We start from the raw sequence: 24,860 nt of genomic DNA on the forward strand, positions 1-24,860 counted from the left end.
TGAATGGTGCCCGAGAGTGGCAGGAAAGAGGAAGGTATCACAAAGGAAAGCATGTTAGATTTCATCTTGAACTATATGCAGGAGGGACTCACTGAGTAGAAAAAGTTAGAAAAGGGATCTCATGCAGAAATCAGCATAAGAACAGCAAAGAGGCTGGAGAATTTGTGTAAACAGCGAGTGGCAGGATATCTCAACTGGCTGGACACAAGGCACCTGAGACGATAGCAGGAAATGAGGCATCCAAGGTGGGTTGTGGCCAGATGGGAAGGGTCTTGATAAATGTCTGGACTTGATTCTCCAGTCAAGGGGCCCCATAACGGGTTTTAGCAGAGGAGAGACCTACGATATTTGAGGTAGAGGGCTCTGCTGGCAGGGCTCCTCTGCTGTTGACCAGCGCTCCGCTGGGCTCCCCCAGAAACTCAACTCCAGATAGATGCATAGCCTTTGTTCCCTGTGGAGCATCTGCTCTAGAACTCTGGACATTTTCCTAGGCTCATAATCATAGCTGAAAGACCTAAATAGAAATGAAAGACCCCTGTGTATCTGACCCAGATATAATATCAGAATTCAAAGAGTGAGGTTCTCTGTGGGTTGCTAGAAAGTGTGAAAGGAACAAAATACAACATTTCATAGACCTAGAGGTGTGTTCCAGCAATTCAGGCATCCCGCGAATACATCTAGACTTGGGCCCTGCTTCTGTAGCTTCTGGACCAGTACATGAGGTTATTTCAATTCCTGCTGTATCCCCAGGCCCTGCCATTGTGCCTGACACATGGTTGGAACTCAATTTATATGATAAGTGACAAGTGACATAGATGAGGGATTGGGAGATATGGATCTTTTTTTAATGTTTTATTTGCGAGAGGAGAGGCAAGATGGCGGAAGAGTAGGGTCTCCAAATCACCTGTCCCCACCAAATTACCTAGATAACCTTCAAATTATCCTGAAAAATCTATGAATTCGGCCTGAGATTTAAAGAGAGAACAGCTGGAATGCTACAGTGAGAAGAGTTCGCGCTTCTATCAAGGTAGGAAGACGGGGGTTAAAATAAATAAAGAAACAAAAGGCATCCAAGGGGGTGGGGCCCCGCGAGGAGCCGGGCTAAGGCCGGGGCGAGTGCCCCCAGGACAGGAGAGCTCCATCCCGGAGAAGCAGGAGCTGCACCAATCTTCCCGGGCGGAAAGGCCTCGCAGGGATTTGGAGCAGGACCCCAGCAGGGCGGGGATGCCCTCAGGCTCCCTGGGACAGTAACAGAGGAACTGTGCCCCGGGGAGAGTGCGCAAAGCTCCCTAAAGGGCTGCAGCGCGCATGGCTGGACCCGGGAGCAGCTTGAAGGGGCTCGGGCAGCGGCTCCACGGAGAGGGAGCTGCGCGGCCTGGGAGCAGCTCGGAGGGACTCGGGCAGAGGAAGAGGTTCCGTGCGGAGGGGGCTGCGCGGCTCTGGGAGCAGCTTGGTTGAGCTCGGGCGGCGGCTCCACGGAGGGGGCTGCACGGCCGGGAGCGCGAATCCAGCAGCACAGTCCCGGGAGCAATGGGCGCCGGGACACAGCCCAGATGCAGCCTCCCTCCAGGACAGGCAGAGGCCAGGAGGGCACAGGACTGCAAGGACGCTCCTGCCCTGATCTGAGCATATCAGGGCCCGCCCCGGAGCCTCCAGGCCCTGCCCACGGAGAGCTCCGTAGTTACTGCGGAAGATGAATCCAGGGCTGTAGAGCTGGCCGCCGCCACTGTCGTTGTTCCTCCTGGGGCCTCACGGGGGTAAACAACCCCCACTGAGCCCTGCACCAGGCAGGAGGCAGAGCAGCTCCCCCAAGTGCTAACACCTGAATATCAGCACAACAGGCCCTTCCCCCAGATGACCAACTAGACGGACAAGTTCCAGGGGAAGTCAAGGGACTTAAAGTATACAGAATCAGAAGATACTCCCCCGTGGTTTTTTTTTTTTGTTGTTGTTGTTCGCTTCTTCCACCCATTTTTTTTCCTTTCTTTTTCTTTCTCTTTTTCTTCTTTTTTTCCCTTTTTTCTTCCCTTTTTCTTTTTCTCTTTCCTTTCCTTCTTTCTCTCCTCTTTTTTTCTCCTTTTCCCAATACAACTTGTTTTTGGCCACTCTCCAATGAGAAAAATGACTAGAAGGAAAACCTCACCTCAAAAGAAAGAATCAGAAACAGTCCTCTCTCCCACAGAGTTACAAAATCTGGATTACAATTCAATGTCAGAAAGCCAATTCAGAAGCACTATTATACACCTACAGGTGGCTCTAGAAAAAAGCATAAAGGACTCAAGAGACTTCATGACTGCAGAATTTAGATCCAATCAGGCAGAAAACAAAAATCAATTGAATGAAATGCAATCCAAACTAGAAGTCCTAACGACGAGGGTTAACGAGATGGAAGAACGAGTGAGTGACATAGAAGACAAGTTGATGGCAAAAAGGGAAACTGAGGAAAAAAGAAAAAGAGACAAACAATTAAAAGACCATGAAGACAGATTAAGGGAAATAAAACGACAGCCTGAGGAAGAAAAACCTACGTTTAATTGGGGTTCCTGAGGGCGCCCAAAAGGGACAGAGGGCCAGAATATGTATTTGAACAAATCCTAGCTGAAAACTTTCCTAATCTGGGAAGGGAAACAGGCATTCAGACCCAGGAAATAGAGAGATCCCCCCCTAAAATCAATAAAAACTGTTCAACACCTTGACATTTAATAGTTAAGTTTGCAAATTAAGTTTGCAAATCCTACACACAGCAGAAGAGAGTTAATAAAGACTCTAGCAGAACTCAACGAAATCGAGACCAGAAGAACTGTGGAACAGATCAACAAAACCAGGAGTTGGTTCATTGAAAGAATTACTAAGATAGATAAACCATTAGCCAGCCTTATTAAAAAGAAGAGAGAGAAGACTCAAATTAATAAAATCATGAATGAGAAAGGAGAGATCAACACCAACACCAAGGAAATACAAATGATTTTAAAAACATATTATGAACAGCTATACGCCAATAAATTAGGCAATATAGAAGACATGGATGCATTCCTGGAAAGCCACAAACTACCAAAACTGGAACAGGAAGAAACAGAAAACCTGAACAGGCCAAAGAGCAGGGAGGAAATTGAAGCAGTCATCAAAAACCTCCCAAGACACAAGAGTCCAGGGCCAGATGGCTTCCCAGGGGAATTCTATCAAACGTTTTAAGAAGAAACCATACCTATTCTACTAAAGCTGTTTGGAAAGATATACAGAGATGGAGTACTTCCAAATTCATTCTTTGAGGCCAGCATCAATCACCTTAATTCCAAAACCAGACAAAGATCCCACCAAAAAGCAGAATTATAGACCAATATCCCTGATGAACATGGATGCAAAAATTCTCAACAAGATACTAGCCACTAGGATCCAATAGTACATTAAGAAAATTATTCACCATGACCAAGTAGGATTTATCCCCGGGACACAAGGCTGTTTCAACATTTGTAAAACAATCAATGTGATTCATCATATCAGCAAGAGAAAAACCAAGAACCATATGTTCCTCTCATTAGATGCAGAGAAAGCATTTGACAAAATACAGCATCCATTCCTGATCAAAACTCTGCAGAGTGTAGGGATAGAGGGAACTTTCCTCAACATCTTAAAAGCCATCTACGAAAATCCCACAGCAAATATCATTCTCAATGGGGAAGCACTGGGAGCCTTTCACCTAAGATCAGGAGCAAGACAGGGATGTCCACTCTCACCACTGCTATTCAACATAGTACTGGAAGTCCTCGCCTCAGCAATCAGACAACAAAAAGACATTAAAGGCATTCGAATTGGCAAAGAAGAAGTCAAACTCTCCCCCTTCACTGATGACATGATACTGTACATAGAAAACCCAAAAGCCTTCACCCCAAGATTGCTAGAACTCATACAACAATTTGGCAGCGTGGCAGGATACAAAATCAATGCCCAGAAATCAGTGGCATTTCTGTACACTAACAATGAGACTGAAGAAAGAGAAATTAAGGAGTCAATCCCATTTACAATTGCACCCAAAAGCATGAGATACCTAGGAATAAACCTAAACAAAGAGGTAAAGGATCTATACCCTAAAAACTATAGAACACTTCTGAAAGAAATTGAGGAAGACACAAAGAGATGGAAAAATATTCCATGCTCATGGATTGGCAGAATTAACATTGTGAAAATGTCAATGTTACCCAGGACAATTTACACGTTTAATGCAATCCCTATCAAAATACCATGGACTTTCTTCAGAGAGTTAGAACAAATTATTTTAAGATTTGTGTGGAGTCAGAAAAGACCCTGAATAGCCAGGGGAATTTTAAAAAAGAAAACCATAGCTGGGGGCATCACAATGCCAGATTTCAGGTTGTACTACAAAGCTGTGGTCATCAAGACAGTGTGGTACTGGCACAAAAACAGACACATAGAGCAATGGAACAGAATAGAGAATCCAGAAGTGGACCCTGAACTTTGTGGTCAACTAATATTTGATAAAGGAGGAAAGGCTATCCATTGGAAGAAAGACAGTCTCTTCAATAAATGATGCTGGGAAAATTGGACATCCACATGCAGAAGAATGAAACTAGACCACTCTCTTGCAACATACACAAAGATAAACTCAAAATGGATGAAAGATCTAAATGTGAGACAAGATTCCATCAAACCCCTAGAGGAGAACATAGGCAACACCTTTTTTGAACTCAGCCACAGTAACTTCTTGCAATATACATCCACCAAGGCAAAAGAAACAAAAGCAAAAATGAACTATTGGGACTTCATCAAGATAAGAAGCTTTTGCACAGCAAAGGATACAGTCAACAAATGTAAAAGACAACCTACAGAATGGGAGAAGATATTTTCAAATGACCTATCAGATAAAGGGCTAGTTTCCAAGATCTATAAAGAACTTCTTAAACTCAACACCAAAGAAACAAACAATCCAATCATGAAATGGGCAAAAGACATCAAGAGAAATCTCACAGAGGAAGACATAGACATGGCCAACATGCACATGAGAAAATGCTCTGCATCACTTGCCATCAGGGAAATACAAATCAAAACCACAATGAGATACCACCTCACATCAGTGAGAATGGGGAAAATTAACAAGGCAGGAAACCACAAATGTTGGAGAGGATGTGGAGAAAAGGGAACCCTCTTACACTGTTGGTGGGAATGTGAACTGGTGCAGCCACTCTGGAAAACCGTGTGGAGGTTCCTCAAAGAGTTAAAAATAGACCTGCCCTATGACCCAGCAATTGCACTGTTGGGGATTTACCCCAAAGACTCAGATGCAATGAAACGCTGGGACACCTGCGCCCCAATGTTTCTAGCAGCAATGTCCACAATAGCCAAACTGTGGAAGGAGCCTCGGTGTCCATCGAAAGATAAATGGATAAAGAAGATGTGGTTTATGTATACAATGGAATATTACTCAGCCATTAGAAACGACAAATACCCACCATTTGCTTCAATGTGGATGGAACTGGAGGGTATTATGCTGAGTGAAGTAAGTCAATTGGCGAAGGACAAACATTATATGTTCTCATTCATTTGGGGAATATAAATAATAGTGAAAGGGAATATAAGGGAAGGGAGAAGAAATGTGTGGGAAATATCAGAAAGGGAGACAGAACATAAAGACTCCTAACTCTGGGAAATGAACTAGGGGTGGTGGAAGGGGAGGAGGGCGGGGCTGGGGGTGAATGGGTGATGGGCACTGAGGGGGGCACTTGACGGATGAGCACTGGGTGTTATTCTGTATGTTGGTAAATTGAACACCAATAAAAAATATATTTATTTAAAAAAAGGTTTATATAACATGATTCTTTATAATATTGAAACATGTTTTTTTTTTTGTTTTGTTTTTTTGTTTTTTTGTTTTTTTGTGAAACATGTTTTAACTCAATTTTATTTTTCTGAGATTTATTAATCTATAGCTCTGGTGCAAACTCTATTATAGGTTCAGATAGGGAATATGTTAATTTTTGTGGATAGATGATGCTTTGCAACTTTTTATCCTGCAGTTGTAATACAAAAGCATATGTAATAGTGTGCCTGTGTTCTTTTTTTGTGTGTGTGTGTGTGTTCTGATAAGACTTTATTTATGAAAATAGGTGGCAGAGTGCTGAATAGCTGACCCCATAGTTAATATAAAAATTATAACACTACAGATATCTTGAGTTCCCTAAAAGTTACTTTAGGTTATAACCCATCTCTAACTCCATCCTTATTGTATTCCTTTCCTTAAGAAATTTTGCTAACACCAGCTTAGCAATGAAATTGGCAGATCTGCTAAATTTTGATTTGTGGAAAGCCTATTGGATGCTAGTTTTCACCTTTTATTCTTAAGGGTTGAGGTCAGTAAACTACTGTCTTTAAGCCCCTCTAGCCACCTACTTTTAAATGTGGCCAGGCTCTTTCTTACCATGTCTTTTCTGCCTAGAAAATTTCAACTCGGGAACCGCCATCTTCCAGTAATTTGCCAAAATGACCAACACAAAGGGAAAGAGGAGAGGTACCCGCTATATGTTCTCTAGGCCTTTTAGAAAACATGGAGTTGTTCCTTTGGCCACATACATGAGAATCTATAAGAAAGGTGATATTGTGGACATCAAGGGAATGGGCACTGTTCAAAAAGGAATGCCCCACAAATATTACCATGGTAAAACTGGAAGAGTCTACAATGTTACTCAGCATGCTGTTGGTATTGTTGTAAACAAACAACTTAAGGGCAAGATTCTTGCCAAGAGAATTAATGTCCGCATTGAGCATATTAAACACTCAAAGAGCCGAGGTAGCTTCCTGAAGCGTGTGAAGGAAAATGATCAGAAAAAGAAGGAAGCCAAAGAGAAAGGTACTTGGGTCCAACTGAAGTGGCAGCCTGCCCCACCCAGAGAAACACACTTTGTGAGAACCAATGGAAAGGAGCCTGAACTGCTGGAACCCATTCCCTATGAATTCATGGCACGATAACTGTAAAGAAAATAAAAGACCTTAGGATTGTAAAAAAAAAATTAAAAAAAAAATTCAACTCATATGTCATGGTTTCCCTCAAATGCCACTTCCTCCAGGCTGCCTTTCTAGATATTCCCCAGCTGAAGGAAATGCTTCTCCTGTATTTTCATACTTAGTTCATGTCTCTACTGACACTTAACTCAAAGCTGTAATTATTTGTTTGCATGGCTGTCTTTTCCCATTAAATTTTTTATTTCCTAGAAAAAAAATAAAAAAATTTTTTTATTTGAGAGAGAGCATGAGCAAAGGGAGTGGTAGAAGGAGAGAGAGAAGCAGGCTCCCTGCTGAGCAGGGAACCTGATGGGGCTCAATCCCAGGACTCTGCTATCACAACTTGAGCCAAAAACAGATGCTTAACTAACAGAGCCATTCAGGTTCCCTGGAATTGGGGAATTTTGATTCAGTGAGGTTAATATCAGTCTGGGAAAGGCAAAAAAATCCGTATCTGCCCACTCCATGCCAAGAACTCAGAAATCTGGAAGAGTTTCTAAAATATAAATGTTTTACTCTGCCTGTACGTATCATCTGTGTGTAGGAAGCCCAAGTATAAGCCAGAGGCCATCCAATACTTGCTACTTAGAGGCCAATAGCCCCTGTCCCAGGGCTAGTGGTAGATGACATAAAACTGGAACCTGGGAACTTAGCATGAGGACAAAGACCCATGAGCATCTAAGTAAAATGGAGCCACCCCACTGAACGCTGGGCAGGAACCCTCCAGGCCCACGTATGTACGTAAATGACAAACCAGCACATGGACACAGAATGCTCGGAAGTAGTCTTTCTGTTCTCACACAGAAAGTAGTTTTGAGCCCCTTCCCCTCCCTGGGACCCATGCTGGCAGACAAGAGAGTACAGCAGTACAGGCAGCTCTGTCCTCAGTCCCGGAGCTGTGGTCAGGAGGAGTGGGTGAAGGTAGTCACAGCTCCTCAACTGTAAAACAGGCTTAGGTAGGCCACACGGTTCCGGTGCTTTCTGAAGTCCTTGTCAGTGGACAGCTGCATGGAAGGAACTTTGTCTAGGTCAATATTCCAGTGAGAAGCCTCTGCCTCTGTCTTCCTGGCTGTGCAAAATGAACTGCACATCACCACTGTTGTGGCCCAGCTGAAGCCCACCCCATTGGAGCCTAGTCTTAGGATTCTGTCAATAGCTACTCTGTCATCTTACTCTGCTGTCCCGCTAGGAATTGTTTTCTACTTGGTAAATCTCCAAGTTAGTTGGCAAACTACTCAAAAACGAAGAGTATATATGTTTGATTCCTGAATGTTACGCATATGTCTAACATGATAACATTGCTACTCTAGGCATTTCACAAATAGTTGTAGAATGAATCCAAGCTTCCTCTTAAAATATGGCACCTCTGGAATTATGATAGCTCACATGGATTGAGCATTCATTATGTTATAGGTACTATGTTAAGTGCTTTTCTACATTAGCTCGATCTTTACAATGTTATCAGATTGACTCTATTATTATAATACTCATTTTAAAGTAAGGAAAACTGGGTCTTAGAAAAGTTGCCTGAGATCACACAGCCAGTAATATGGGAGCTAGTATTTGAACCCAGGCAATCTGTCCCCTGAATCCATGTTCTTCTGAGAATGTTCTACAGCCCCATGATGATCTAATACTCTAGTAGTGTATGGAAAGAGCACTGGCTTAGGAATCACAAGATCTAGATTCCAGTTATCAATGTGCACTTGCCACTTAATCCATCAGAGCCTGATTTTCTTCTTCTATCATCAAGGTATAATTCTCCTGCTCCTACACTTGAGGATTAGGTAATAAAATGTGACTTTTTCTGTTGTATCCACCTTTTAAAAATTTAACAAAACTGTCAGAGAGAGATACCCATATGCATATTCGCACAAAACTGCATATCCTGTCAGGGGAACAAGGACTTTCTGAAGCTCATTCAGACACTCCTGGATAAAAACCCCTGACACATATGAAAGTACCAGATAGAGAGTTCTACACAATTCCAGTCTTATACCTCAGCTTTTAGGGTTCTTTTCTGTAAGCATGGAACTTGAGCCCAGTCTGGAGATCCAAATTTCATTGGCCAGGTGATTTTGGGGGGTGGTTTCATCTCTGGGTTATATGTGCCAGGGCTAGAAATGAAAATACAAAGCATCCCGTGCAATGACTTAGTAGCCATATATGAATTCCATCTATATCTGCACTTGGTCTAATTCCTTGAGAAACAGGCAACATCTTAATCATCTTTTTAATGTGGGGCAAGTGTGGAGGTCCCTTGCCTGTTAATGTATTTCTGATTAGGTGTGAGTGTTAAATATATCTAATCTTGACATCCCAGTTAGGATTAAAATCGACTCTAGTTTGAAAAACATTTTGGCAGCTCAGTAGCCTTGGCTGAGGATCCCAGGAGTGGTGGGTAAGGAAATAGCCTACCAAAGTCATGAACAAGTACTGCTGTGCTTTGAAACTGGGGATAAAAGTGTAATGATAATTCAATCAGCAATATCAGCAATTGCAGGACAAGAAGGCAAAACCAGTTACATTTTGATTGACATGGCATTTATAATTGCCTTTGTTCATAACACTTGGTCTTTGGGGTAGACTCTTTGCTGTGTTGAAAATCGTACTTGGGGGAAAAAAAAAAGAAATCATACTTAGAATGAACATAGGGGCCAATGTTCAACACTTCCACTTCCTTACTTCGACCTTGAGAAAGTTACGCTCAGCCACTGATCGTTGGATTTCTCATGAGCAAACCAAAGACCTTGACCCTTTGCCTCTCAGCTCCACACATGCTGAATGGCTTCCTGAAATACTTGGTCTATAGGGACCATGTGCTCAGCCTCTCTCTTCTCTTTTCAGTTCCTCCTTGCTCACCACACTCTAGCCACACCAGCCTCCTCCTTATTCTTCCCACCAGTTCCTCCCCAGCTTACAGCTTTTGCACTTGCAGCTCCTCCTGCCTGGGAAGCCCTGGCCCAGATCTTCATAGGGCTGGCTCAGTCTTGTCATTCAGACTTCAGATCCAGTGTCATTTCCCCTAAGGAACTTTCTGGACATCCTTGCCAAAGTAGCACCACCCATCCCATCACCACCACCCTGTTTACCATCTTCACAGATAGCACATCACCGGGTCACCACCCTGCCTGGTGTGCCTGTGACAGTCCTAGCTCATGGCTACTGTCTTGGTATAATTAGTAAGCTTACTCTCAGATGTGTCATTGCCTGACTGCTTAATTATATGGTAACCATCCTTATCACCATTGGGTTTTTTGTTGTTGTTGTTGTTGTTTGTTTGTTTTAGTGTATTTGCTTCTCATCTGTCTGGACTCAAGAGTGTAAGTTCCAAGGAATGAGGAGCCTTGTGTGATGGGTTTATGCAAAATCTCTGGATCCCTTGAAAGTGCCTGACACTTATAACTGTTGATTGAATGAACCACTATGATTTAGAGTTCTATAATGCCAGAGGTCTGGAAGGTCAGAGGTTGGTGCTTTAAAGATGGGTGGGTGGTTTCCTATTCAGCTGCCATGGTTTCGATGGAACCCCTCCTTTGTACATTCTTTCCTATTGCTGTTTGGTGAAGTGCTCCAGAAGAGAGGAGACATACCCAGGATAAGAAGAGTCCTTTGATGTCCTAAATCGAGGCAACAAAGCATTAAATGGTGCAAAGTTTTGTTTGTGTATTTGCTCCTGAGGATTTGCAACCTGGTACATGCCTGGGTAAAGCATCATGCCCTGTTTCTCAGAAAAAAATAACATGTTAGAGGGTGAAAAAATATATATATATTAAATACTACTAAAATAAGCATTTTTAATGAAAGTCTATAACGTGCATCAAAACAAAGTCACTACTGATGCCAAATAAAAAACTTTAAGAGAATGTATACCACATGATTCAATTTTTTAAGCTTCATATATATATAAACTTTTATATATATAAAATCAGTATAATAAATACAAAGCTAATCTATTAGAGTGCTAACAGTACTGTTCATACAAAGAAACTTAACAGTACTAAAATATTAATATATAAGACACTATTTTTGGTCTTTTTGGAAAAAAAGAACTAAGTTGTTTTATTCTTTTTTTAACATGGCTCCAGGCACAAAAATAGAATATGAGATAACTGCAACATTCTTAGTGTTTACCTTGTAATTCTTTAAATGTCACCAGTCACAATAGCAATGAACTCCTCTTCATTTATTTCTGTATTTTATTTATTTTATTTTTTTTTCAATTTTTATTACTTTATATTTTTTATTTGGGGGGATTTATTTATTTATTTATTTATTTATTTATTTATTTATTTATAAACTGTAGAATGCATTATGTTTTTCTCCATAATTTTAGTAGTTAATGCTTCTTTTCTTATTGGAGTTCAATTTGTCAACATATATCATACCACTGGTGCTCATCCCATCAAGTGCCCCCTTCAGTGCCCGTCACCCACTTACCCCCACCCCCTGCCCTCCTCCCCTTCCACCACCCCTAGTTCGTTTCCCAGAGTTAGGAGTCTTTATGTTCTGTCTCCCTGATATTTCCCACACATTTCTTCTCCCTTCCCTTATATTCCCTTTCACTATTATTTATATTCCACAAATGAATGAGAACATACACTGTTTGTCCTTCTCTGATTGTCTTACTTCACTCAGCATAATACCCTCCAGTTGCATCCATGTTGAAGCAAATGGTGGGTATTTGTCGTTTCTAATGGCTGAGTAATATTCCATTGTATACATAAACCAAATCTTCTTTATCCATTCATCTTTCGATGAACACCGAAGCTCCTTCCACAGGTTGGCTATTGTGGACATTGCTGCTAGAAACATCAGTGTGCAGGTGTCCCGGCGTTTCATTGCATCTGAATCTTTGGGGTAAATCCCCAACAGTGCAATTGCTGGGTCATAGGGTAGGTCTATTTTTAACTCTTTGAGGAACCTCCACACAGTTTTCCAGAGTGGCTGCACCAGTTCACATTCCCACCAACAGTGCAGGAGGGTTCCTTTTTCTCCGCATCCTCTCCAACATTTGTGGTTTCCTGCCTTGTTAATTTTCCCCATTCTCACTGGTGTGAGGTGGTATCTCATTGTGGTTTTGATTTGTATTTCCCTGATGGCAAGTGATGCAGAGCATTTTCTCATGTGCATGTTGGCCATGTCCATGTCTTCCTCTGTGAGATTTCTCTTCATGTCTTTTGCCCATTTCATGATTGGATTGTTTGTTTCTTTGGTGTTGAGTTTAAGAAGTTCTTTATAGATCTTGGAAACTAGCCCTTTATCTGATAGGTCATTTGAAAATATCTTCTCCCATTCTGTAGGTTGTCTTTTACATTTGTTGACTGTATCCTTTGCTGTGCAAAAGCTTCTTATCTTGATGAAGTCCCAATAGTTCATTTTTGCTTTTGTTTCTTTTGCCTTGGTGGATGTATATTGCAAGAAGTTACTGTGGCTGAGTTCAAAAAGGGTGTTGCCTGTGTTCTCCTCTAGGGTTTTGATGGAATCTTGTCTCACATTTAGATCTTTCATCCATTTTGAGTTTATCTTTGTGTATGGTGAAAGAGAGTGGTCTAGTTTCATTCTTCTGCATGTGGATGTCCAATTTTCCCAGCATCATTTATTGAAGGGACTGTCTTTCTTCCAGTGGATAGTCTTTCCTCCTTTATCGAATATTAGTTGACCATAAAGTTCAGGGTCCACTTCTGGGTTCTCTATTCTGTTCCATTGCTCTATGTGTCTGTTTTTGTGCCAGTACCACACTGTCTTGATGACCACAGCTTTGTAGTACAACCTGAAATCTGGCATTGTGATGCCCCCAGCTATGGTTTTCTTTTTTAAAATTCCCCTGGCTATTCAGGGTCTTTTCTGACTCCACACAAATCTTAAAATAATTTGTTCTAACTCTCTGAAGAAAGTCCATGGTATTTTGATAGGGATTGCATTAAACCTGTAAATTGCCCTGGGTAACATTGACATTTTCACAATATTAATTCTGCCAATCCATGAGCATGGAATATTTTTCCATCTCTTTGTGTCTTCCTCAATTTCTTTCAGAAGTGTTCTATAGTTTTTAGGGGATCCCTGGGTGGCGCAGCGGTTTGGCGCCTGCCTTTGGCCCAGGGCGCGATCCTGGAGACCCGGGATCGAATCCCACATCGGGCTCCCGGTGCATGGAGCCTGCTTCTCCCTCTGCCTGTGTCTCTGCCTCTCTGTCTCTCTCTCTCTGACTATCATAAATAAATAAAAATTAAAAAAAAAAGAAAATTAAAAAAAAAAAGAAGTGTTCTATAGTTTTTAGGGTATAGATCCTTTACCTCTTTGGTTAGATTTATTCCTAGGTATCTCATGCTTTTGGGTGCAATTGTAAATGGGATTGACTCCTTAATTTCTCTTTCTTCAGTCTCATTGTTAGTGTACAGAAATGCCACTGATTTCTGGGCATTGATTTTGTATCCTGCCACGCTACCAAATTGTTGTATGAGTTCTAGCAATCTTGGGGTGAAGGCTTTTGGGTTTTCTATGTACAGTATCATGTCATCAGTGAAGGGGGAGAGTTTGACTTCTTCTTTGCCAATGTGAATGCCTTTTATTCTTTTGTTCTCTGATTGCTGAGGCTAGGACTTCTAGTACTATGTTGAATAGCAGTGGTGAGAGTCGACATCCTTGTCGTGTTCCTCATCTTAGGGGAAGGGCTCCCAGTGTTTCCCCATTGAGAATGATATTTGCTGTGGGCTTTTTATAGATGGCTTTTAAGATGCTGAGGAATGTTCCCTCTATCCCTACACTCTGAAGAGTTTTGATCCAGCTCTTTTAGGTGCTGGGGCCGCAGTGTGTGGTGCACTCTCCCCGGGGTGCAGTTCTTCTGTTATTTAACCCAGGAACCTGGGGGCTCCACTCCTCCCCCTGGGATCCTGCCTGAGCTCCCTGAGAGCGCCTTTCCAACCAGGAAGATTATTAAAGTTCCTGCATCTCTGGGCCTGGGTTTTCCTGTCCTGGGGGGTCTCTCCCTGGCCTTAGCCTGGCTCCTCGCAGGGCCCCTCCCCCACTGGATGCTTTTTAATTTTTTTCTTCTTCCTTTGTTAGAAGTGTGAACTCTTCTCACTGTAGCATTTCAGCTGTTCTCTCTTTAAATCTTAGGCCGAATTCATAGGTTTTTGGGATGATTTGAAAGTTATCTAGGTAAGTTGTTGGGGACAGGTGACTTGGGGACCCTACTACTCCAACATCTTGCCCCACCCCTGCAATGAACTCCTCTTGATTTATTTTCAATCACAATCTTTAACAAATTCTTCTATCATAGCCCGAAGTTCTTTATTATATATAATATAATATAATATAATATAATATAATATAATAATATAATATAATATAATATAATATAATATAATATAATAATATAATATAGGCCAATTCATCCTCTTTCAGTTCATGTATCAGCTATAGTTTCACTACCCAGACTATAGATACAGGGAGAAAATCAAGATAAGTATGGGTTTGGCTAGCCAAAGATACACATGCTGAGGTTGCAGAAAGAGATCTATGGGAGGTAAAGGCACAAGGTGACTTTGGATCTGCTGCCCCTACCATTCCACTCAGAATTTTTTTTTAGAGCCTGTATCCCTCTCTTGGCGTGCAAGAGTCAGAAAAATGCCCAACAATGGATTAGGATCCAATACAGAAGACTTTTAGAATTGAAATCCAATCACACAAAAGGAGTTCAAAAGTAGGAATTTGCTTTTTAAGTGGCAAGATAATAGGATGCATGTAAATAAACTTTGATACTGAATGTCAGCTGTGTCAGCCCTGAAGCAGGGTCTTGGTACCATTTATTTCCAGAATTGTTTTCCACTCTCCAGGGATTCTCACACACATTTGAAATGCTAACACCTAAGCTTCTCAGATAGACTTCTTTGTAGCTTTTGTCTAAATATTTTCCTTGAGTTTCAGGGCACATTTTATGGTAACCTCCTGCTCTCCCAACTTCATTCCCTGATGCAAATACATGCAGCAACATGGATCCCAGTAAAATCTAAGCACATTCAGCCATTTCTAACCTTGTTGATTGTCTTAAACCTCTCAGCTGTTCTGGCACCAAAAGTATATCCTTTTTTACTGGTCGGGATCTTAGAGAGGTTATATGCCAATCCATACACCTTCAGGTAGTATATAAAGAAAAAGAAAGAAAACATGTAGAGAATATTACAGTCATCAAAACAGAGTGGACTCAAAATGTTCTTATCTGAATGTCCTTTGCAAAAGTTGCTTTTTCTATCTTAACTCCTCTGAGTGACGACCATAGAAACAATGATATAAGCAAGGCAGGCATACCAGTCTGCAAAGAAATGTGGCTGGCCAGGTAGAGTAAATGACCTTCCTGTGTATTCCAGTGTATTCAGTCCTGTAAGCCCCTGAGCTGAATTTGCCCTAATCCCACCCTCAGTCTGATTACATTATTTCATAAACTGACCTAGCATCACAGCCACATTCCAAATTTGGACTAATGGGAGGCATTGATTCAGAGACTTTTGAAGGTGGGAATGCAGTGGGGACTGTATAAAGAAAGGGTTGCGTTTGGTGGATGTTGAAAGTGGAGCAAAAGGGCCCCTTAATTTCTGACATTGGACCTGACAGCTGGCTGCAGAGGACCAGGGCACCTTCTCATGTTGCCACCCCAAAGATTACAAATCCTGTGAGTTTTTCTTCCATGGAACCTGGGTATCCTCGCATAGTCAGGGGACCGAAACCCACCCAAGAGAAGGTGAATACTCACATCTTCTGCTATGTAACATCCAGGGCCTCTGTGGGGCGCTCCTCGAAGAGGGAGAAACTTGTTCCCCAAGAAGCTTGGGGGGTGGTGATGAGGAAAGAGCTTCCTCGGTTGACTTGTTCCAAAGGGGTAGTTAACCAGTGACTCTGAAGATCAAGAAAGAGCAGAAACTCCACTTGAGGAAGGCCCCTGTCTGAGTGAGCGCTCTGGGGCTCCTGGGCTGCGGGGAGGCCCAGATCGCTGGGGCCCCGATCGAGAACAAACACCTAACGGAACCCGGTGGAGGGGACGGCTTGCATCCCACCCCCGTAGCCTCCCCACTCCTCCTCCTGCCACCCTCGATGCCTTATCACAGCCCCGCGCACCCATCGCGCCTTGCAGGGCAGCGCTTGGGTACCACGATGCTAAGGGAACGCAGGGCGCCGACACGCCCCCCGAGCGGCTCCACGCGCCTGCGCCCTGCGGAGCGGGCCCCGCCCCCCTGGGTCCCGGCCGAGAGCCCGGCGAACTCTGCGGGGGCGGGGGCGGGGGCGGGGGCGGGGGGGGGAGCGCGCAGACGGAGGGTTTGCTGGCCTCGCGGCCACAGCGCCTGCACGGGTGAGGGACTGAGCACAAGGGCTTTGGAAGTCGGGCCACCGGGATGCGGGGCTGAAGAGGGAGGGACGCTGGATTTAGAATACCCCGAAATCCGGACTGCCAGGGTCAGGGACCTGGAAAATGATGGCGAATGGGATGGGCTTCCAGGACCACGCCTACAGCCGGGGAATGTGGACTAAATGGAGCATAGCCTAGACAGTTCCCTACTAGGCCCCTCTTAGACCCATTTTTCTGCCCCCTTCTACCTCTAACCGTAGCATGCACGAGGCTTTAAAAGGGTTGGGAGCCTTGGGTGCAGCAGTGGGACTGCAGAGGAATCACAGAAGTGCTTAATAGTTGTAAAACCTTGGCCATCTCTTAAATGTTTAAGTCTCAGTTTCATCTCCAAATTGGGAATAATAATTCCTCTTTATTGGGTAATGGCAGGATTAAGAGAACAGGATGAAAGCAATCAAGCCCTGGTACTTGGCAGGTGACAATGGAAAGAGGTTATTATGAAGATGGTATCCAGCCCCATTATAAGCACTCCTAACCCAAAAAGAAACGTCGCGGTGTGTATTGGCTTCTTTGCCTTTACCCTGCATATTTTCTTACCTTTTTAAAAACTTAAACTCAATTTGCCAACATACAGTATAACACCCCGTGCTCATCCCATCAAATGTCCTGCATATTAACACCAACCTGTTCTGTCCTGAATTTTTGGATAGCTTTCGGAGTTATCAGATGTGGGAAGCAGTAGACATACAGTGTGACTGGTCCATGCTACTCTTTGGCCTCTGAGGATGACCCTGAGATCCACACACACCCTGGCATAGAACTATCTGTAGGATGATTTCATACATTTAATGTAGGGCTTCCAAGAAAGGTGATACCGGCTACAACAAGATATTTTGCAAACTCGAGGAAGCATTTTGCTTGTGAAAAATTCCTGAGGGGATGCTCCTGGTCATGGGGCCAAGAAGGCTGGACACCCTGCAGTGTGTTGCCCCAACACATGGTGCATTGTCACATGTCTTGCATAACATTCAGATGTCCTGCTGGACTTTATAGAAATAATTGGTTGTACCTGACTTACATATAACATTGATAAAAATTTTTACAAGAAGTAATGCATGAAACCCAGTAATATAGGACAAGGTTGTGTGAGAAACAAAGCTTATAAATGAAATAAAGACACACTCTCAAAATTATTGAATAATTTGCTTTAAGCCTTCTCTCTCCTCAAAACATAATTGCAGTAAAACTGATGATAAATAAAATATAAAAATATTGGTATTGATTTGATAATTTTAACTTTCATTAATATTTCAGGTAATATTAATATTTTTAGGTACCCACAGGTGTGTTTTGAAATTACTGTTTACTAGTGACATGAAAAATGTTTTGCAAAGTACTTTGATATTACAGCATCCAATTGCTCATTGGTAGACTGGATTGCTTCCGACTAATCTTCCAGCTGAGAAGAGGTAGAAAAGCTGGGCAAAATAAATTATGTATGTTTGGAGACATCAGAGATATACTATGAAAGAATATACAGGGCCAAGATTGCAGACAGAGGGGAAAGCCTAAAATGGTGAGCCACAGTTGGTGCTGCTGTTCTCTTTGGACATTTGTTAATCAATAAGTGGCCGAGAAGCAGAGGATTTAAGTGGAACTTTGGACATGTATGTTTCTGAAAGCTGAGGATCAAAAATTAGGCTGGCCATGGAGGATGGGAGACTGGAAAGCACCTGGGCTTTTAGCTGGGACCCTAAAGGGATAAACTCTAGGAATAAGAGTAAATAAAAAATAGACCAGCTCTCCAAAAACCCTGAAATCCACGTTTGTATTTACATAGTCTCCAACAGCATTAAAGTAATCTGCTTCTACCTTTACTGCATACCAGAGGGAAAAAAGTAAATTATCTCTGAGGATAATATCATTCAAAGCATTAACTAATTTTACAACTTTTCATGCAAAATATTTGGCATTCAATATAAAACAGCAACTCATATTTTTTTTTTAAAAAAAAGGGTAGAAATAAACCTAAAGGAAATCCAGAGATTGAAATTTTCAAACATGGACTTTAAAGTAACTGTACTTGGCTGAGATTTTGGAGGAAGCCTTCAGACTGCAGGGTAAACACGCAAAGCAAGAGAAAGTAAGGACCATCAAGCAAATTTTTGGCTTCTGAGGTAAGAGGCTAAAAGAAAAAAGTGATTAGACCCTAAAGACAGGGTCAGTAAATATCCTACTGTACTCAAGAAAGATAATTTTTCCCCATCAGTCTTCCTGTTCATGTTACTAATGTAACACACAACTGTGTCCACCTATATCCTGATTGATGCAAATTTATCAACTTTTCATTAAAGCCAATCCAAACATGATATAGTCAAAGATGAACTGTTTATATGCTATATGTATCTCCTGTATAACCAATTATGTAATGGTAAACCTGAGAAGTTAAGGTAGAAGTTCAGGCAGCTCTAAGGATTATCAAGGATTCAATGTTTGAATGATAATCACACACAAAGGAACCTATGCAGGTGATTGTCTAGGACCAAAGAATGTTTAGACAAAGCTTTATCATGGGGCCACTTCTGATGAAGACTTTAAGTAAAGAATTTTGCAGTTCCCATCATGTAGATTTCTAACCATAGTTATAACATCAAGGATGCCTGATGTTTATGGAGACTGTTTTAGCTTTATCAGACAGTTTATCAGCTTTCCTCATCTGTCTGTGTATGAGGCCATTGTACGGATTATTATTCTGGGCGCTCCTGGGTGGCTCATTCGGTTAAGCATCTGCCTTTGGCTCAGGTCATGATCCCAGGGTGCTGGAATGGAGCCCCACATCAGGCTGTCTGTTGGGTAGGGAGTTTTTTCCTCCTCCTTTACCTCCCCTCCCTACCCTCCACTTGTGCTCTCTCTCTCTCATGCTCTCTCTCTCTCTCAAATAAATGAATAAAATCTTTTAAAAAATAAAAAGAATTCTTATTCTGGTAAACCACCTGCTCTTCTGCAGTGATCTAGTTGAACTGGCTAAATAGATTTGATTTTTGGTATAATGTTTTCTTTTTTTTAATTTTTAAAATATTTTTATTTATTCATGAGAGACACAGAGAGAGAGAGAGAGGAGAAAGAGAGAGAGAGAGAGAGAGAGAGAGAGAGAGAGGCAGAGACACAGGCAGAGGGAGAAGCAGGCTTCAAGCAGGGAGCCCGACTTGGGACTCGATCCCGGGACCACAGAATCAGACCCTGGGCTGAAAGTGGTGCTAAACCACTCAGCCACCCAGGCTACCTCTGGTATAGTGTTTTTAAAAATTAATTAATTAATTAATTAATTAATTAATATATTTATTAGGTATAGTGTTTTAAATACATTTTTGTCTCATTTAAAAATTTATTGAATTAAATAAGAAATCAATTTAGCAGAGGGGATAAAGCTGGTAATTCAAGAAATGATAAGTTGGAGAATTTTAGAAGCAATAAAAAGGAGTCAAATAAAAATTGCACAAATAGAAAGCATCGTCTTATACTATATGTTGGCAAATCAAACTCCAATAAAAAATACAAAAAACTAAAATAAAAAAGAGGGGGGCAGTTGTAAGGGATATATAATATTCCCTATATTCCTTTGTACTATTCAACAAATGCTCCTTTAAGAATGTTACATAAACACAAAGATTAGTTCATGCAATTCCCAAAGATTTATATGCAAAATATTCTATGTCAAATCCTATTTTTAAAGTTTTCAAATAGGGATCCCTGGGTGGCACAGCAGTTTGGCGCCTGCCTTTGGCCCAGGGCGCGATCCTGGAGAACTGGGATCGAATCCCACATCAGGCTCCCGGTGCACGGAGCCTGCTTCTCCCTCTGCCTGTGTCTCTGCCTCTCTCTCTCTCTCTCTCTCTCTCTCTCTGCGTGTGACTATCATAAATAAATAAAAATTAAAAAAAATAAAGTTTTCAAATAGAGCCCATTTTGTAAGGCCAATTCATGTTCTCTAATTCATATTTATTGTGAGACTAGATTTTTGAACATTTTCTTAAAATAAAACAATCCCAGTGAGGCTTGCAGGAGGGAAAAAAGAAAAAGAAAGAAAGCACCATCTCTGAAAGAACTCAAGACATGAGTATAACAGCATATTATAAAAGCCGAAAAAAAATGAAAGAATTGAGAATTGAATCAGAAGAAAATATTTAGACTTGAAACTTGGAGATGCAAAAGGACAGGAAAAGCAGGGAAAAATGACAGTTGAGAAGCAACGAAAAGTTGCACTTAGATGCAGAACTTTTTATTTATTTTTTTAAAGCTGATTTATTTATTTATTTTTTAATAAATTAATTTTTTATTGGTGTTCAATTTACCAACATACAGAATAACACCCAGTGCTCATCCCGTCAAGTGTCCCCCTCAGTGACCGTTACCCATTCTCCCCCAACCCCCGCCCTCCTCCCCTTCCACCGCCCCTAGTTCCTTTCCCAGAGTTAGGAGTCTTTATGTTCTGTCTCCCTTTCTGATATTTCCCACACATTTCTTCTCCCTTCCCTTATATTCCCTTTCATTATTATTTATATTCCCCAAATGAATGAGAACATACACTGTCCTTCTCATTGACTTACTTCACTCAGCAAAATACCCTCCAGTTGCATCCACGTTGAAGCAAATGGTGGGTATTTGTCGTTTCTAATGGCTGAGTAATATTCCATTGTATACATAAACCACATCTTCTTTATCCATTCATCTTGCGATGGACACCGATGCTCCTTCCACAGGTTGGCTATTGTGGACATTGCTGCTAGAAACATCGGGGTGCAGGTGTCCCAGCGTTTCATTGCATCTGAATCTTTGGCGTAAATCCCGAACAGTGCAATTGCTGGGTCGTAGGGCAGGTCTATTTTTAACTCTTTGAGGAACCTCCACACAGTTTTCCAGGGTGGCTGCACCAGTTCACATTCCCACCAACAGTGCAGGAGGGTTCCCTTTTCTCCGCATCCTCTCCAACATTTGTGGTTTCCTGCCTTGTTAATTTTCCCCATTCTCACTGGTGTGAGGTGGTATCTCATTGTGGTTTTGATTTGTATTTCCCTGATGGCAAGTGATGCAGAGCATTCTCTCATGTGAATGTTGGCCATGTCCATGTCTTCCTCTGTGAGATTTCTCTTCATGTCTTTTTCCCATTTCATGATTGGATTGTTTGTTTCTTTAGTATTGAGTTTAAGAAGTTCTTTAAAGATTTTGGAAACTAGCCCTTTGTCTGATAGGTCATTTGCAAATATCTTCTCCCATTCTGTAGGTTGTCTTTTACATCTGTTGACTGTATCCTTTGCTGTGCAAAAGCTTCTTATCTTGATGAAGTCCCAATAGTTCATTTTTGCTTTTGTTTCTTTTGCCTTGGTGGATGTATCTTGCAAGAAGTTACTGTGGCTGAGTTCAAAAAGGGTGTTGCCTGTGTTCTCCTCTAGGATTTTGATGGAATCTTGTCTCACATTTAGATCTTTCATCCATTTTGAGTTTATTATCTTTGTGTATGGTGAAAGAGAGTGGTCTAGTTTCATTCTTCTGCACGTGGATGTCCAATTTTCCCAGCACCATTTATTGAGGAGACTGTCTTTTTCCCAGTGGATAGTCTTTCCTGTTTTATCGAATATTAGTTGACCATAAAGTTCAGGGTCCACTTCTGGGTTCTCTATTCTGTTCCATGCTCTATGTGTCTGTTTTTGTGCCAGTACCACACTGTCTTGATGACCATATCTTTGTAGTACAACCTGAAATCTGTCATTGTGATGCCCCCAGCTATGGTTTTCTTTTTTAAAATTCCCCTGGCTATTCAGGGTCTTTTCTGACTCCACACAAATCTTAAAATAATTTGTTCTAACTTTCTGAAAAAAGTCCATGGTATTTTGATAGGGATTGCATTAAACCTGTAAATTGCCCTGGGTAATATTGACATTTTCACAATATTAATTCTGCCAATCCATGAGCATGGAATATTTTTCCATCTCTTTGTGTCTTCCTCAATTTCTTTCAGATGTGTTCTATAGTTTTTAGGGTATAGATCCTTTACCTCTTTGGTTAGGTTTATTCCTAAGTATCTCATGCTTTTGGGTGCAATTGTAAATGGATTTGATTCCTTAATTTCTCTTTCTTCAGTCTCATTGTTAGTGTATAGAAATGCCATTGATTTCTGGGCATTGATTTTGTATCCTGCCACGCTACCAAATTGCTGTATGAGTTCTAGCAATCTTGGGGTGGAGGCTTTTGGGTTTTCTATGTAGAGTATCATGTCATCGGCGAAGAGGGAGAGTTTGACTTCTTCTTTGCCAATTCGAATGCCTCTAATGTCTTTTTGTTGTCTGATTGCTGAGGCGAGGACTTCCAGTACTATGTTGAATAGCAGTGGTGAGAGTGGACATCCCTGTCTTGTTCCTGATCTTAGGGGAAAAGCTCCCAGTGCTTCCCCATTGAGAATGATATTTCCTGTGGGCTTTTCGTACATGGCTTTTAAGATGTTGAGGAAAGTTCCCTCTATCCCTACACTCTGCAAAGTTTTGATCAGGAATGGATGCTGTATTTTGTCAAATGCTTTCTCTGCATGTAATGAGAGGAACATATGGTTCTTGGTTTTTCTCTTGCTGATATGATGAATCACATTGATTGTTTTACAAGTGTTGAACCAGCCTTGTGTCTCGGGGATAAATCCTACTTGGTCATGGTGAATAATTTTCTTAATGTATTATTGGATCCTAGTGGCTAGTATCTTGTTGAGAATTTTTGCATCCATGTTCATCAGGGATATTGGTCTGCAATTCTCCTTTTTAGTGGGGTCTTTGTCTGGTTCTGGAATTAAGGTGATGCTGGCCTCATAGAACGAATTTGGAAGTACTCCATCTCTGTATATCTTTCCAAACAGCTTTAGTAGAATAGGTATGGTTTCTTCTTAAAACGTTTGATAGAATTCCCCTGGGAAGCCATCTGGCCCTGGACTCTTGTGTCTTGGGAGGTTTTTGATGACTGCTTCGATTTCCTCCCTGGTTATTGGCCTGTTAAGGTTTTCTATTGCTTCCTGCTCCAGTTTTGGTAGTTTGTGGCTTTCCAGGAATGCGTCCATTTCTTCTAGATTGACTAATTTATTGGCGTATAGCTGTTCATAATATGTTTTTAAGATCGTTTGTATTTCCTTGGTGTTGGTAGTGATCTCTCCTTTCTCATTCATGATTTTATTAATTTGAGTCTTCTCTCTCTTCTTTTTAATAAGGTTGGCTAATCGTTTATCTATCTTATTAGTTCTTTCAATGAACCAACTCCTGGTTCTGTTGATCTGTTCCACAGTTCTTTTGGTCTCGATTTCATTTAGTTCTGCTCGAATTTTAATTAACTCTCTTCTTCTGCTGGGGGTGGGGTCCATTTGCTGCTTTTTCTCTAGCTCCTTTATGTGTAAGGGGAGCTTTTGTATTTGAGTTCTTTCCAGTTTTTGAATGGATGCTTGTATTGCGATGCATTTCCCCCTCAGGACTGCTTTTGCTGCATCCCAAAGATTTTGAATGGTTGTATCTTCATTCTCATTAGTTTCCATGAATCTTTTTAATTCTTCCTTAATTTCCTGGTTGACCTTTTCATCTCTTAGCAGGATGGTCCTTAACCTCCACGTGTTTGTGGTCCTTCCAAACTTCTTGTTGTGATTAAGTTCTAATTTCAAGGCATTATGGTCTGAGAATACACACGGGACTATCCCGATCTTTTGGTATCGGTTCAGACCTGATTTGTGACCCAGTATGTGGTCTATTCTGGAGAAAGTTCCATGTGCACTTGAGAAGAATGTGTATTCAGTTGAGTTTGGATGTAAAGTTCTGTAGATATCTGTGAAATCCATCTGGTCCAGTGTATCATTTAAAGCTCTTGTTTCTAATGTTGGAGAGGATGCGGAGAAAAGGGAACCCTCTTACACTGTTGGTGGGAATGTGAACTGGTGCAGCCACTCTGGAAAACTGTGTGGAGGTTCCTCAAAGAGTTAAAAATAGACCTGCCCTACGACCCAGCAATTGCACTGTTGGGGATTTACCCCAAAGATTCAGATGCAACGAAACGTCGGGACACCTGCACCCCGATGTTTCTATCAGCAATGGCCACAATAGCCAAACTGTGGAAGGAGCCTCGGTGTCCATCGAAAGATGAATGGATAAAGAAGATGTGGTTTATGTATACAATGGAATATTACTCAGCGATTAGAAACGACAAATACCCACCATTTGCTTCAACGTGGATGGAACTGGAGGGTATTATGCTGAGTGAAATAAGTCAATCGGAGAAGGACAAGCAGTGTATGTTCTCATTCATTTGGGGAATATAAATAATAGTGAAAGGGAATATAAAGGAAGGGAGAAGAAATGTTGGGAAATATCAGGAAGGGAGACAGAACATAAAGACTCCTAACTCGGGGAAACGAACTAGGGGTGGTGGAAGGGGAGGAGGGCGGGTGTTGGAGGAGAATGGGTGACGGGCACTGAGGTGGACACTTGAC

At 41.7% G+C, this 24,860-nt stretch overlaps 1 protein-coding gene across 1 annotated transcript; it reads left to right on the forward strand.

Moving 5' to 3' along the window:
* Positions 1-6,458: 6,458 nt before the first annotated feature.
* LOC112907323 (large ribosomal subunit protein eL21-like) lies at positions 6,459-6,996 on the forward strand. Its single transcript, XM_072754344.1, has one exon. It carries the CDS (start codon positions 6,493-6,495, stop codon positions 6,976-6,978), a length of 486 nt encoding a protein of 161 aa, XP_072610445.1. The 5' UTR covers positions 6,459-6,492; the 3' UTR covers positions 6,979-6,996.
* Positions 6,997-24,860: the final 17,864 nt, after the last annotated feature.

Source organism: Vulpes vulpes, chromosome 3, assembly GCF_048418805.1.
Source record: "Vulpes vulpes isolate BD-2025 chromosome 3, VulVul3, whole genome shotgun sequence".
NCBI lineage: Eukaryota > Metazoa > Chordata > Mammalia > Carnivora > Canidae > Vulpes > Vulpes vulpes.